At 35.0% G+C, this 16,146-nt stretch overlaps 1 protein-coding gene across 3 annotated transcripts in view; it reads right to left on the bottom strand.

Moving 5' to 3' along the window:
- Positions 1-16,146, bottom strand: part of FOXN2 (forkhead box N2) — a 58,234-nt gene that overhangs the window by 10,772 nt on the left and 31,316 nt on the right. For all 3 annotated transcript variants that reach the window (XM_060117703.1, XM_060117702.1, XM_060117704.1), the window contains 3 exons: positions 14,502-15,052; positions 3,591-3,715; positions 1,005-1,069 (listed from right to left, as the gene is read on the bottom strand). In XM_060117703.1, coding sequence (XP_059973686.1) covers positions 1,005-1,069; positions 3,591-3,715; positions 14,502-15,038 — 727 coding nt within the window. In that variant the 5' untranslated portion in view covers positions 15,039-15,052. The remainder of the gene's footprint in view (positions 1-1,004; positions 1,070-3,590; positions 3,716-14,501; positions 15,053-16,146) is intronic.

The raw sequence follows: 16,146 nt of genomic DNA, 5'->3' as shown, positions 1-16,146 counted from the left end.
ACTAAGGGTCAGAACTCACTGAGGCAATAAAAAGATAAAGGAAGTTTCAGCAATACCTAAATGTAAAGAGAGCACATTTACTCATGCAGGTAACAGGAAAATGGAAAACTTATGTTAATATATCACTAACCTGTAATACTAACTATGAGTGGGGGGGGGGAAACTGCAATTTCAGAATTTTGACCTACTTTTTACAAGTCTACAAAATTCTAAAAGTTAACTTATTGCTTTCTTCCTAAATTATAGTTCTTTACACTTAACCTATAAAAGAAATATGTAAAACCATCCCTAACTCAAAGGCCGTACAAAAACAGGTGGCAGGCCAGATTTGGCCCATGGGACATAGTTTGTCAACCTCTATTCTAGTCTGACAGACTTAAAAAGATAATTCTCTATTGTGGGCATTTCTAAGAAATATTTCCCTATTTTCAAGGAAAAGTATACATGAAAGGAAATGAAAACAGGGATATAAACAGTATACACAGTATAATCCCAGTGGAGAAAAAGTGTGTGTGGGAGGTGGGGGGTGTATGTGCATGTATGTGCCTGCACGCAAACATATCTACTCATGTGAAAGGCATAAAAAGGACCAAAGCAATTATATTAAAATGTGAACAGCAGAGGTGCAAGATAGATAGGGGTAGGGGATTAAGAGGTACAAACCACTATGCATAAAAGAAATAAGCTTTAAGGATATATTGTACAACACAGGGAATAGAGTCAATATTTTATAATAACTATCAATGGAGTATACCTTAAAAAATTGTGGATCACTATGTTGTACACCTGAAACATATAATATCAAGTATACCATCAAGTATACCCCAATTAAAAAGGTAACAGCAGAATAAAGGGTAAGTTTTAGTTTCTTTTTTATAAATGTTTTTATTTTCCAAAACTTCTACAATGAACATTTAATACTTTTATAATTAAAAAATAATTAAACAAAAATTCTGATTTTTGATCTGAGTTTTTATGATTTAAAATACTGATCTTTCACATACCTTTGAGAGTTCGCACCTGGTTCTGCTTGAGTACAGAGCTTAAGTAGTGAGGTGATAAGGAACCACTGAAAAAGAGATAAGACAAGCATACTTATAAAAGATCTTTATTTCACATTTTATAGAACTTAGTTACAAATACAACTAATTTGTACAATAAGAAACACAAACTATTTTTACCTTGTTTTCTTTGCTAATACTATTCAGTTTAGGAAGAGTCTGCCAAAGCAGAAAGAGCATAAGATCCAAGTTTAAATCACAACTACTTGGGGGTTCTTAGGCAAAATAATTAATCTTTTAGTTTCTTCATCTGTAAAACAGGAATAATTAAACCTCCCACATAGGGTTGCTATGATAATTAAATAAGAATAATGAATTTAAAATGCCCGGAACAATAGACAATATGTAATAGTTACTGTTTGATTTTGTATTGGATGCCTAAGTTTGATATGATATTAATACAGGTGTTACTATAGAAATAAAGTGTTTATCAAAACAATGTTTAAGGAAGACTGTATGGTGATGACAAAAAACAGATAAGTTCCTGATTTAATCAATAAATATCGGTATCAAATTAAACTTTCTATATTCATGAAAAAAGACGAGTGGTTTTTTTCTTGTTTTTGTTTTTTTAGTTCCAAAAATTAAGACATTTTTGGGACAAACTATTTCTCTTCTTTGGAATTTTTGATAGTATTTAAAAAAAAATCTGTTTTGCTAACCAAATTAAAAGTCTATTTCTTAGTCACAGTTTTACATACTCTATAGATCATTCTCTTCCTCAGACTTACCAATTATGACATGAAAGGGCTACAAAATGTCGTGTCAGATGGAACTGTCATTTTGCCAAACAATGATAAAGAGAAAATGTTTCTAAAAATATTAAGGTAATGTTTTAAAGTCAAAGATTATAATCTTTATGCTGTTGTTTTATCTACCTGTTTTTAAACCACAAAATCAGCTTTATTTAACATATAAACATATGATAAAGCTAAAAAATATAAACATGAAAATGCATCATATCAAAGGCACAGGAAAGTGTATTTTTGATGGTATATGAAAAAGAGTGCCAATTCTCCCATTTAATTTTTTTTTTTTTTTTTTTTTTTTTTTTTGCTGTACGCGGGCCTCTCACTGCTGTGGCCTCTCCCGTTGCGGAGCACAGGCTCCGGACACACAGGCTCCGCGGCCATGGCTCGCGGGCCCAGCCGCTCCGCGGCATGTGGGATCTTCCGGGATCGGGGCACGAACCCGTGTCCCCTGCATCGGCAGGCGGACTCTCAACCACTGCGCCACCAGGGAAGCCCCCATTTAATTTTAATAAAAAATAACATTGCTAAATAAAACATGAAAGGACCATCAGCAGAACTTACCATTAGTTTCTAAACTATTATTTTTTTTAACTAGGACATCTCATAAGCACCAACATTAAAGAAGGTATCATCTCCCAAACAATGAGAATATAAACTCTGATAACGTCTTTTCTAGGTTTCATTTCATAAGGATAAACCAGTTCTTCTTGCAATGATCCTTCTAATCTACTAATACGGTAGATAAGCTTAAATCTCAATGAGTACACATGTCTACATATTGCTGACATTTCAACTTTAGTCTTACTAATTTTTTTAACTGTATCTCAGCTATAAACACTCCTCTAAAAGTCATCTAATAATACTTAAAGAAAGTAAACACATGAAATGTTGATAACTGTTGCAAATGGGAGTTCACTCTTTCTCCCTACTTTTGTGTATGTTTCAAAATTGCCATGTATTATTTTATTAAAAAGCTTAAAAAACTTTTTATAGACTACCCTTAAAAGTATCTTGACAAAATCTGTCATTTTTAACTAAAATGAATATATGTAATAGAATTTTAAAAAAAGATTCTGAAGGTTTCTTTAAGAAAAGGAAACAATCAGATTTAAGGACATCATATCATTTTCAGATTTAACTTAAAATTGGAAAGCTATAAGATCAAATTGAGCTATAAGATCAATTTGATCACTGAGAAAACAGAAGCCAAGGAAAATCATAATTATATTTACCAGCAGAAACAAAACAAATAAAAAACTCCAAAGCATTATTTTACTTGACAACATTTAAAAATTTGAGACTTGAACATAATTTTCTAATATTAAACATGTTGTGAAGGAAAAAAACTTAAAATAGAAAAAGAAATATAAATATGTATATAAAAATGCTGCAATGACAAATTTAATCACCTTATTTAAAAATTTTTAAATATACTTTTACTTGCCCATGTCTTCAGGTCAGCATTAGCACTGCAGACAATTTAAATGGTTTAACCTTTACAAAAAGGTTTCAGGTTATACCTGAAATCATATTATCACTGTCTTTAGAGATTAGTTAGAATATTATTAACTACATTTTCCAGAATTTATGTTCTCACTTATCCAACATCCTGTTTCCTAGTAAGTTAGACTATAAGTAAAAATGCCTTACGCTAATGTCTTATTCATAAATCTCTATATAATTAAAAAACAAAAAAACACTACAACTCTAAGTTTCTCCATCTCATATAATGAAATCTTATATATCACAGCTGACATTTACATGTTAGATCATGTACCTTTGTGGTGATGCAGGAGGGCTGTAAAATGTTGATTTTGAGGGAAAAGGTTGCTTCTTCAGTGCTTGCATAAGGTTGGGTTTATATTCTGGATCAACACACCATAAGGAGCCTTTTCCATTAACCTAGAATAAAATATATAAGAATTAGTAACCTAGAACTTTAAGACACACAAAATCAGTGTCTGAATGTTTTTAATAAATGTGTGTGGGGAAAAAACCCCAATATTACCTTTTGAATACAATGCAAAAGTTGAAGTAAATTTGCTAGGAATGGACTGTGTGACTAAAAGCCCCAGAGGCAGACTGCCTGGGTTCCTATCCCCTGCCCTGCCATTGACCCGCTGTGTAATTTTAGGAAGGTTAACTAACCTCTATTTCTCTGGGCCATTATTCCCTTATTTGTAAGGTATGGATAATAACAGTACCTACCTCATAGGTTTGTTCTATGGATTACATTATGCATAAAGTACTCTGCACATTGCATGGCACATAGGGCCACAGGACTGCACAACTCTAGGACATGGCATTCACATCACATTCTGTGAGAATGATACAACACCAAGCTGTGCAGAGAACAGCATGAAGGGCTGTACTAGGTGGCCCTCCACATGCTAAGATGTCAACAAATGTTACCCCTTATCATTACTGTTAAAGAAAGAAAAGATTAGGTAGTGTCATTCTCCCAAAAGTGCTAAACAATATATTAGGTGATGCATATAAAAATAACTTTATTTTTTATGGCATTAACACTAGTGTTTAGTTTCCCATTTAAACTGTTTAAATTCAAGGCAAACAATTTAATGAAAAGATGGCAAAAGTCTCAGAGAGTAGTTAAGTCAAAAACTGAGGCATGGAAAAGACTCCTGTAAAAGATAAAAAAGAGGAAGAAGTATCAACGCTTCCCTCAAGATGGTTAAGTTACAACATTCGAGGAACTTCTGGATAATATGGTAATGGGCACACGAGCCCAGATTTCATGGAAATAGTCATTAGAATCTAAAAATAATACAATTTGTATGATTTCTGGAAACTAGAGAAAATATAACAGAAGTGCCCACTAAATTGCAAATGGCAGGTGCCTGAAAGACTGGCTTACCTGCTCCACAATTCCCCGAATATGAAGGAACAGCTTACCAGGAAGGTAAGTAGACAACATACCTGAAGAATCTCACAAAAATGATCTAATGTGCAAGGGGAAAGGCCAGGCTATGAGATAATTCCTTCAAATAGGTTTGAAAAATGCTGAGTATTTTACCTCTTTCCTTCTTAGAAGGTTACATTACATATTAGCAGATTAAGGGTCCTAAACAGTCCTGCTTTAATTAAACCTGTTTTAAGAAGTTTCCCAAAGTTATTTGACACAGAACCTCTTTCTCCCAGGAAACATCTGAGGAAGCTAGTGCTCTGTGGAACACCTATGAAAAACACTGATGTAATTAATGAATTCTTGGAGAGTATACTTTCCAAATATTAACAGAAAAAACTACAAACATTGATTGGACCATAAAGAAAAATAAATTACCCTTTAAAGATCACTGTAGCATAAAAAGAAAAAAAAATATCCCAACAACAAAATTCTCTGACCACTTGGAAATTTATAAACACTCTTGTATTAAAAAGATATCCAAACTACAATTACAGATTATCTAGTAAATAAAAGGTATAAGAAACACAGTTATATAAAAACTAAGTGGGTATGGTCAAATGCCACACACACTAGGCGAGCTAGTCAAACTAAATAACTGAAGGACTTCAGGAGCTGTAAGATCACCTGCAAACTCTTCCTTCAGGATGTATCTTTCCTACTTCTTTAGCTGAACATCCATCCCTACCTATACATCCTGAACAGTCTGACTAGATGCACATCCCTACAAATGTACCACATCTACCTACAGCTTACATACAAAACCCTATAGCCATGCAAAGAGGAGGTCCAATTGCAAATTCATCCCACACTGCCCCAGAGCTAAACACTACTTGTACAGAAGTTAAGAGTACAAGCCTTGGAGGAAGAAAACCTATTTTGGAATCCTGGCTCTGTCACTTAACAGCTGTGTAACCTTTAGAAAAATGTCTATGTTCTCTGTATATTAGTATGCTCAAAATATATATATAAAACAGTACCTACCAGACACAAAAGCACTCAAACATTGGCTACTACTATTGTTATATTTTATGTTCATTTTCTTTGTAGTTTTAAAAATTGTTCCTGTTTCTTCCAGTCTAATAGCATGCAAATTTGTTTTTCTGTTTCTATTCCGCTAGTTACTTATACTAAATTTCAATAAATATTTTTGAAGATATTTAATCTCTTGAAGATACAAATGTCAAAAATTAAATATAAGGTATAACCTGACCCCCTCCCACCATGATGTACAAAACTTCCTCAGAACTAACTCACAAGATTAGTGAGATTCAAACTGTTACTAATTTTTGTTATTATATTACACCTTTGCTATTTCAAAAACCCTTTCTTGGGGCTTCCCTGGTGGCGCAGTGGTTGAGAGTCTGCCTGCTAATGCAGGGAACATGGGTTCGAGCCCTGGTCTGGGAGGATCCCACATGCTGTGGAGCAACTAGGCCCGTGAGCCACAACTACTGAGCCTGCGCATTTGGCGCCTGTGCTCCGCAACAAGAGAGGCCCGCGCACCGCGATGAAGAGTGGCCCCCGCTTGCCACAACTAGAGAAAGCCCTCGCACAGAAACGAAGACTCAACACAGCAAAAATAAATAAATTAATTAATAAACTCCTACCCCCAACATCTAAAAAAACCTTTCTTAAAATTTGAATTACACTTCACAACATTAACAGTTATATAGACAACAATAAAACTGACCTGTGTCCTATTCCCCTACTCCTTTTTGCTTGTATAAAATCCTATATGATATAAGCTATTATCATTGCTGAAGATTTAATGTGATAAATTCCAGGGTGCTTCCATTTCCTGAACTCTTTTTCAAGGTAACATTAGCCTATTACTGAGGCTTTTTTATCTCTAAATATCATGTCGTAACTATTATAGCAGAATGGCATAATGGCAAGAATACTGTTTCACATGTTTTCAAACTGAGGTGCTAATCATTGCTTATTGATTGGCTACTTGATAGTGGACAAATCACTTAATCTCTAAGAGTGTCCTCTCATATTTTATCTGTAGAATTAAAAAAACAGGCCACTTCATTGAGTTGTGATGAGAGTCAAATAAGGTAATTTATATGTAAGCGACACAGAGCTGCAAACTAAGTGAATACTAAGAGATTATACTGAAATTGGCATATATCAATAGTAAGTGCATATGGCTTAATAACAATATATTCCTACTCCTCTTCTAAGAGATGAGGGAGTTTTTAAAAACATCAACAATAAGAACAAAAATCAATTAATTCTGAAGAGACAAAAGTTAGAAAAAAAAAGGGATGAATTAAATTGATAAAGGAAAAACATTCTTGTCTGAGGAAAAGTATGGTAATTGAGTATAAGGCAGTTTTTAACATCCTAGCAACTTAAATGTATTGGAAAAGAAAAACCATGGGTGTCAAATCACACTGTAATATAGTAAGAAACATACCATACTATCAGGTGAAACTTTTTCTGGCCTACAGCAGCAAGATATCACATGAAGTACACTAAAGAAGTATTTGAAATTTTAATTTTTTTCCAAAGGAAGTCAAATTTTCCAAATGTAGTTTTGAATTAAGTGATGGAACATCTTAAATTAGATATATTTTCAGTCACTTGGCCTAAGTGGTAAATGTGTTTTGAAGATTGGGAAATAAAACTTTAAAATGTTAGCACCCACAACATCCTTTGCCCCAAAACCACTTCAGTTTCATACAGAAAAGATATGCATGAATTATTTTTCATATATTGACTAAGACAATTATTTTAATAATTCTAACCATGTTCTATCTTGGTATTCCTGAGATTATACTCCTAGAAGCTGTTTAGTTCAAATCTACTTTTAAAATTCTCTTGTGAGAGAACTGCAAATTATTTTGATCTTTTCAGAACTGCTATTTCTTTGAAACAGCAAATTGGAAGAACTAGTACTGAAAACTTGTAGTTCAGGGCAGTTAAGTGTCTTGAGTAAGTTCTCCAAATAACAGTCTGGTTTATGTTACCATGGCAGCACTTCCGTTCACTGGGTCTGTTCACAAACTATCAGTAACAAGATAAAATTATGTATTTGCTAATCTATGTGTTAGAGTCTAGAGCAAAAAACTTATTTGTAATCTAAGTCTCACTTAAAAACTTTGCTTCTTTATTAAGTTGTGCTTAGATGATGGAACACAAGTAATAAAGAGTTTTAGAAGTATTGTTTAAAAATAAATTTGCCTATTACAAGACACATTTTTTGTGCAATGGAAACAGGAAATGTGCATTCTCTCATGTACTATTTTGCATTTTGGAACTCTAAGGCTTCTGGACTTATTTGGTAAAGAACCACAGAAGCTTTTGAAGAAATGAGGAATATATTAAGAATTGAAATTTTAAAAGATTTATCTTAATGGAAGTTGTAAAGAAAACTGGGAGAAGAAACAATGTTCCCTATTCCTGAAATGTTTTTATGTACCTGCCCTGTACATTTTAATAGTTTCTCCCCTTGACTACCTTTTCCAGTGGTTTTTAAAACCACTAAATTTAAAAGGGCATTCATAACTCTTGCTTATAGTGTGAGCTTTTATGGTGGCTTGCATGACTTCCTTTCTTGGGATTTAGCTATTGAAGCAAATCACGGCTACAAAAACGTACAGACTAAAATTGTACTAAACCAGGGAAAACTTCTAATTTCATGTTTCCCAGTTAAAGTCTCCATTAACTGTTTTAGTTTGGCTTTTACAAAAAGTTAGAAAAGCAGATTTAAGACTTCAGTGTTAACATTTAAGACATAAAAACAAATAAAAACAAAAAACCACCATGTCTAGCTTTTGTAATTTTAAAATTCTGAGACAGATAAATGCCAAGCCAAGATTTTTAGACCCATCTTTTGAGAGTGGTAACTATGGTATGGATGAGGGTAGGAAACTAATCAACAGCTACACAGCTGGCTGGGTATCAATATCAATTTGTAGTTTGACCTGGACCTTTGTCAATCTTGTCTTCTTTTGTGAGATTACCATCTCTAGATAACAGCTTTCATCAGAAAAGTGCTTTCAAGGTTGCCAAATTCAGTTCCAGCATCTATCTAATGGAAGTAAGTATAACTTGCTTGCCTTTTGCCGATTGGAAGAGAAATACTGTCATTTTGAGGCATTGATTCAAGAAGTATTTTATAAATTAAAAAACAGAAATTCACAAGCCTTCCCAATCCCACTTGAATGTATCACTTTCTGTCCAAATTTCAGACATTTAAGTAAAGTGATCCATTGATTTTCGTGAAGACCATCACCTACCAGTTCCTTCCCTCTCACCCCGACCTGTGGCAATAGCTGGCTAATTTTTGTGCCAATGTATTACAATTTCTGTATTTAGTCTCATATTCTTTATTAGCTCATAAGATAATTTCTTTCTTCTTTATCACACTCTCCCTGAAATCTGGACTGTATGTTTTCCCATTCACTAGCTTTCACTTCCTTAACTCCTTTCTTTCTCTAAAGATTCAAAAACGCTCAGGTTAATTATATAAATAATGCATACAATTAAAAATTAGGGACAAGAACAAACCACTTTTGATCACTAATACAAATTATACCACATTAGACATATTGTTCTAGAACTTTACCACAATGAATATTCTTATATATTGAATGCATCTCTTTGTGTGCAAGTATGAGTTTTACTTAAGGGGAGAAATCCACATCTGATCCATTAGATCAAAGGATACGCACGTTTCTAATTCTAATAACTACTGCCAAGTTGCCCTCATGAATGGTCATACTAATTTACACTCCTATTAATGGTGAGAAACTATTGATATTGATTTATTTCCCCATATCCTCAACTAATAAAACATTAAAAAATTTTGCAATCTAATGGGTAAAAACTGTTTTTTTGTTCTTTTAATTTGTATGTCCTTGATTGCTAGAGAGGATGAACATCTCTGCATATGTTTATCGCCATGTGTATTTCCTCCTCTGTGAACCCACTGTTCATATTCTTGTCAATTTTCCTATCAGGTTTTCTTTTTCTTATTGGATTGTATGTGTTCCTTACATACAGCGGTGTGCTGCTGACTGTAAACATCCCCTATCCACTTCACATTTAATGACATAATGTTGGTAGCTCAAAAGTGGCCACAATAGAAATAACCACTGTTCATATATTTTTAATTCTAATCTTTTGGCTGCTATTTGTCTCAAGCACTTCTTAGCTAATCATTTTCAAGTTTTTTTGCAGCATTTGACACTGTTGCTCATTCACACGTAAACTGACTCTCCCTGGCTTCCATTATACCATACTTTTCCTATACTCTTCTACTGAAAATCAGTGCTGAGGGCTTTTAAACTTAGAGCTTTAATACCATAATGTCACTACCATTCCTGTATCATATTTCTAAATATCTAGTAGACAGTTCCCCTTTTACATCCCATCATAAGCATAAACACAATAGGTCTAAAACTAGAAAAGAATTAAGGATACAGTTCAAAAAATAAAATCTTATAATGCATGGTGGAAAGGATACATCCAAAATTTCCAATGCTTTCAGTCATCTGAAAGGAAAGTTTGACTGGGGCAGGGGGATCTGCTTCCAAAATGGCTCACTCATATGGCTATTGGAAGGAGGCCTCATTTCCATGCCACAGGGGCCTCTCCACAGGGCTTTTTAAGTGTCTGTATGATATAGCAGCTGACTTCCCACAGAGCTAATCAGCCAAGAATCCAAGATGGAAACCATAATGTCTTTTATAACCTGGATTCAAAAGGCACACTCCATCATTTCCACAATATCCTCTTGGTTACACGAGTCAGCCCTACGCAGTATTGGAGGGGACTACACAAGGGCACAAATACCGGAAGGTGGGGCTCATTTGGGGGCCATCTTGGAGGCTGGCTATAACAGAGACTGATCCTTTGAAATTGCTAAGGCTTTGTTTAATGGCCTAACCACATAGTTGGCCTTCATAAATATTCCATGTGTAGTAGAGAATGTGTTACACAGCAATTTATTACATAGCAATAGATAACTAATAAGCTCCTTTAAGTTAGTTCTAAGATGATGATGTGTCCAAATGTCTTGCTACCCAGGGTGTGTCCATGGATTAGAGGCATCAGGATCACCTGGGAGCCTGTTAGAAATGAAAGAGCCTCAGTCCCCATCCTAGATTTGCTGAAGCAGAATCAGTATTTTAACAAGATTCCCAGATGATCAGTAGGTACATTCAAGTTTGAAAAGCACTGTCCTATAAAATCCTTCAGTTACCAAAAAATATAAGTACTTGTCCTTTTAACTTTTATTCTAAATAAGAATAGGAGATTTCTGCTACCACTTGGGGTATAGAAAGCCATAAAAGAACATCACTTCCAGCCTAACCAGAAAAAAACAGGACTTCCCTGGTGGTGCAGTGGTTAAGAATCCGCCTGCCAATGCAGGGGACACGGGTTCGAGCCTGGACCAGGAAGATCCCCATGCCGCGGAGCAACTAAGCCCATGCGCCACAACTACTGAGCCTGAGCTCTAGAGTCCGCGAGCCACAGCTACTGAGCCGGTGTGCCACAACTACTGAAGTCCACACGACTAGAGCCCATGCTCCGCAACAAGAGAAGGCACCACAATGAGAAGCCTGCGCACTGCAACGAAGAGTAGCCCCTGCTTGCCGCAACTAGAGAAAGACCATGTGTAGCAACGAAGACACAACACAGCCAAAAAAAAATTTTTTTTAATTAATTTTTTTAAAAAAAATTAAAAAACAAAATAGCCTATATAACCATAATTTTTTATGAGCCTATCTGAGATCTAAGGCTGCAAGACAACAGAAATAATTGAATTTTGAAGTATGACAGGTCCTGTGAGGAGAGACGAAACATATGAACAGTTTCACATTTGGTAGAGCATGGAAGAAGTGGCAGTCACAATAAAAGGCAAGAAAAAAAAATACTCAAAACTGTAGGCAGGCAGGAGACCGAAGGAAGACACCCTTGGAGATGGAGACAGATGTGCAGAACCTACCACGGTCTGAGGCTGGAGCAAAGATATCAGGCAAAGCCCATTCATGCTCCAGGCCCTGAATGAGCATAAGGTGAGATCAGGTGTCACTGTGGCAGAGGCACAAAACCTGCCTAAACCCTGGACAAAGCTCCATACGAAGCAAAAGCAGTCTGCCACTGAGAAAGAGGCAAAGTACACTCCTCACCTCAGTCCCCGGGAAAGGATGGCTGCTGTTGGGAGAAAAGTACAAAACCCAGCTATCCTCACATTTTACTGACACTAGGCAATGTATTCAATACTACATGCCATTAGAAGGGCAGGAAGTCTGTTCATGCCCAAATCCTTTAAAGATACAAAGCAGAGATCTGCTGCTGCTGGGAAATGGTCACTCACTTGTACCTAGAACTTCCCACTGATATTAGGCAACATCTACTCACCATGATGGGAATGAGCAAGAAATTGGCCTGAGTGCTGGAACAGTGCTGTCCAGTAGGAATTTATACAATGACAGAAACATCCTATCTTGTGCTATCCAATATGCCAACCACTAGCCATATGTAGGTAATTGGCTATTGATGAGTGCAGCTCTAGACTCCACTCTGAGTAAATGGGAGAGACTGTCTGCTCATGGAGGAGACAAGGAAAGTCCCACTCTTGAGGCACAGGTGTACAGAGTCTGCTTAAGACTAAAACTGGAGCAGAAGAACCAAGAAACCCACCCTGTTCACACTAAGAACTTTGCACCAAGTAACAAGCAAGAGCAATCTATTGCTAAGGAAGGGGCAAGAGTACAGAGAGAAATATTCAACTCCTCTCACCTCTAAATGTGTCACAAACTAAAAGATGGAGTTGGAGCAGAAATGCTGAGAAAAATCACCTGACATTCCAGGCCTCACACTAAGTACAAAGTATCAACAGTCCATCTCTGTAGGAATGTGAAGACTATGGTACACTGAAGGTAACTATGACAACCACAAAACCCAAACCCAGTTCAATTATTTACTAGATTGACCAATACCTGTTCATACTAACAATGTGACAGAAGTAGAGGAATATCTATTTCTGGATAGAAATATTATTTACCTCAGTCTCTACCATTCTTTAACAAGCAGTGGCTGCCACTTAATCCCAAATTATGCAACACACAAAAGCAGGAGATAAACAATCAACAAAACAAGACTCAGAGATGGACCAGATATTAAAGTTATCAGACAGACACTATAACTATGATTAATATGCTTAAAGATCTAGTGGGAAATTTTAACAAAAAGATGGTGACTATTTTTTAAAAGGCAAATGAAAATACTTAAAAATATGAAGACAACTTTATCAGGCTAATCAGCAGAATGAACAAAATGAAATGAAAGAATAAAACTATAGAAAGATCAGGAGATTGGGATTGACATATATACACGAATATGTATAAAACAGATAACTAATAAGAACCTGCTGTATAAAAAATAAATAAAATAAAATTCAAATATTCAAAAGAAAACCCCCACAAACTATAGAAGGATCAATAGAAATTATCCAAACTGAAACAAAGAAAGAAAAGAGTAGGAAGAGGGACAGAGCAACCAACAGGTGAGACAATAGCAAATGGTCTAATATATTTTTACTTGGAGCCCAGAAGTAGATGGTGAACCACAAGAAATATGTGAAGAGATAATGAGGAAAAAAATGTCTAAGTTTAATGAATGACAACAAACCACAGATCCAAGAACCTCTGAAAAACCAATGCAGGATAAAAATAAAGAAGAACACACCTAGGCACATCATAATCAAACTGCTAAAAAGTAGTGATAAAGAGAAAAATCTTGAAGACAGATAGTAAGAAAAAAAAATTACAAACAGAACAACAAAGATAAGAATCGTAACAGACCTCTCTTCAGAAACTATGCAAGCCAGAAGAGAGTAATGTCTTTAAAGTACTTTAAAAAAACCCTGTCAACCTAGAATTCCATACCCATCCCCCACCAAAAGGTTAAAAAAATATTTCATTGCTAGTAGACCCAAACTATAAGAAATATTAAATCAACTTCTTGGGAAAAAGGAATTGATCCAGATAGGGCATCAGGATTAGTCAACTTTTTCTGTAAAAGGCCAGATAATAAGTGAATTAAAATTATTTGAAGGTAGACTGTGATAAATTAAAAATATATACTGAAAACTGTATAGCAACGAGTTTAAAAAAAAAAGAGTAGCTAGTAAGGCAATAGAAGAGATAAAATTGAATCATAAAAAATACTCAATTGACAAAAAGACAAGAAAAGTGGAGAAAAGGAAAAAAGAACAGATACAGCAAATAGAAAAAAAATAACGTAATGACAGATTTAAATCCAACCATATCAATTACATTAATGTAAATGATCCACACTCCAATTATAAGGCAGAGATGGTCACGTTGAATAAATAAGAATAATACATAAATATAGTGACAAGAACATTATAGAAACTAAGAATAGAAAGTTAGAACATTAAAAAAAACTAATTATAACTGAATCACTTTGCTGTACACCTGAAACTAACACAACATTGTATATTAACTATACTTTAATTATTAAAAGTTTTAAAAAAAGAGAAAATAAATAAACCCTAATTTATGTACCTATAGTAGACTGAAAATAATTCTGCTAGTTTATATCAATACTGAAGAAATTTAAAAACTTCTCAAATGAAAGCAAACGGTGAATATAATTAACCTCAAGTTGAAGTAATCTGATTGACTATTTTTTGTCTTCCTTTGATTTCCTCATATGTTAAGATCTCCATGTTAATTCTCCCCCACCTCCCTAAATATAGCAATGTTCATAAACACTGACCTTGCCATGGCTTCTTTCCACTTTCTGAAAACATTTATTCAGGGACAGATTATGTCGAACAGAATTCTTCCAGCCTGTTGGTGCAGTTGCAAAATATGGGAAGCGGTTCAGTATCCAGCTATAAATTTCCTTGACAGGCAAACATTTATTTGGAGAGTGTTCAATAGCCATATAAATGAGAAGACTAAAGGAGTATGGGGGTTTTGAAGTTGCTGATTTTTTTTCTGGGTTCTGATAGCACGACGGTCCTAAGGATGGCACATCATCTCCCTCTATGTCATACAATGGACTAACAATTGGAAGACCCTCACTTCCAAAGCTGAAGTTTGTTAGGAGATTAGTACTTTCGTGAAGCCAGTTCAAGTTTGTGAGTTCATCATCTGCTGACTCACTGTTCACTAGAGTGGCCTTTGGCCTGGCAGCATCAACAGCTTCAGGCAAGCTTCCCATTTTGTAAATCTGGCTTAATCCTGCAACCTTTTCAGCTCCTGGAGTTTCAGCTCTCTTTTCTGGAGTCATTCCAATTATTGGACCCATTTACTCTTACAGTTCTGCAACAAAAGAAACAATTATCAGTCAATGTAATACTTAAGATTCGTAAACTCATGGAAGAAGGAAATACATATTTAAACACCCCCAAATCAGAGAAATTTTGCAATCAATATCCCACATAATATTTAAGCACAATATTTGTATAACAAAGATGCTAAAGGTTACTATACAGGGTACAGAATTTATTTCATGTTATTTGAAATGACTGCAAATAAAATGCAGCACTATAGCACAATATGTACAGGTGATATTAACAGAATTAAATAATGTATTTTGAATACTTATTAAAGTCCCTAGGCCATAGTAACTACCTAATAAGTAATGTTTGCTGTTATTAAAAATGAACAGATTATTTCTTTGAATTATAAAACTCTATAATCTATTCATCTTATGGATCTATGACTTCACTGTAATTAACAGTCATACATATGGCTCAATACAAACAATAACCAAATTTAAAATAAAGCTCAAATAATAATTCCAAATAAACTTTCCTCAAATCTGAAATACCATAATTTCTAATATTTTTATAGTATAACATACTAAAAAGATAACATTCCTTAATCACTAAATTCGTTACTAGCAAAATTATATTTACTATAAATTTATTATTTATTTGTAAATTCCAGTTTTTTTTTTTTTTTTTTTTTTTTGCGGTACGCGGGCCCGACTGTTGTGGCCTCTCCCTTTGCGGAGCACAGGCTCCGGATGCGCAGGCTCAGCGGCCATGGCTCACAGGCCCAGCCACTCTGCGGCACGTGGGATCTTCCCGGACTGGGGCATGAATCCGCGTACCCTGCATCGGAAGGCGGACTCTCAACCACTGCGCCACCAGGGAAGCCCTAAATTCCAGTATTTTTAACTCTTCCTTCTATATTATCTCATCAAGTACTGACAGTGAGAGGTTGACATTCTCTTAGTAAATTCTGAACTGTCACTGTATTTTCAAGGGGAGAAAAAAAAGCTGTTTCTAAACGATCCTTTTTTATTTCTATTTTCTCAATGACTTTTGTTTTGCTTTTGAAACGTACTTCAATTCAAAATCTTATTATGGGAGAATAACTGACCAAAAAGGAAAGTGACAGAACTAATG

This window comes from Mesoplodon densirostris, chromosome 14 (genome assembly GCF_025265405.1).
Source record: "Mesoplodon densirostris isolate mMesDen1 chromosome 14, mMesDen1 primary haplotype, whole genome shotgun sequence".
NCBI lineage: Eukaryota > Metazoa > Chordata > Mammalia > Artiodactyla > Ziphiidae > Mesoplodon > Mesoplodon densirostris.
The sequence above is the reverse complement of the archived record's forward strand: the minus strand, read 5'-3'. Positions and strand labels throughout refer to the sequence as shown.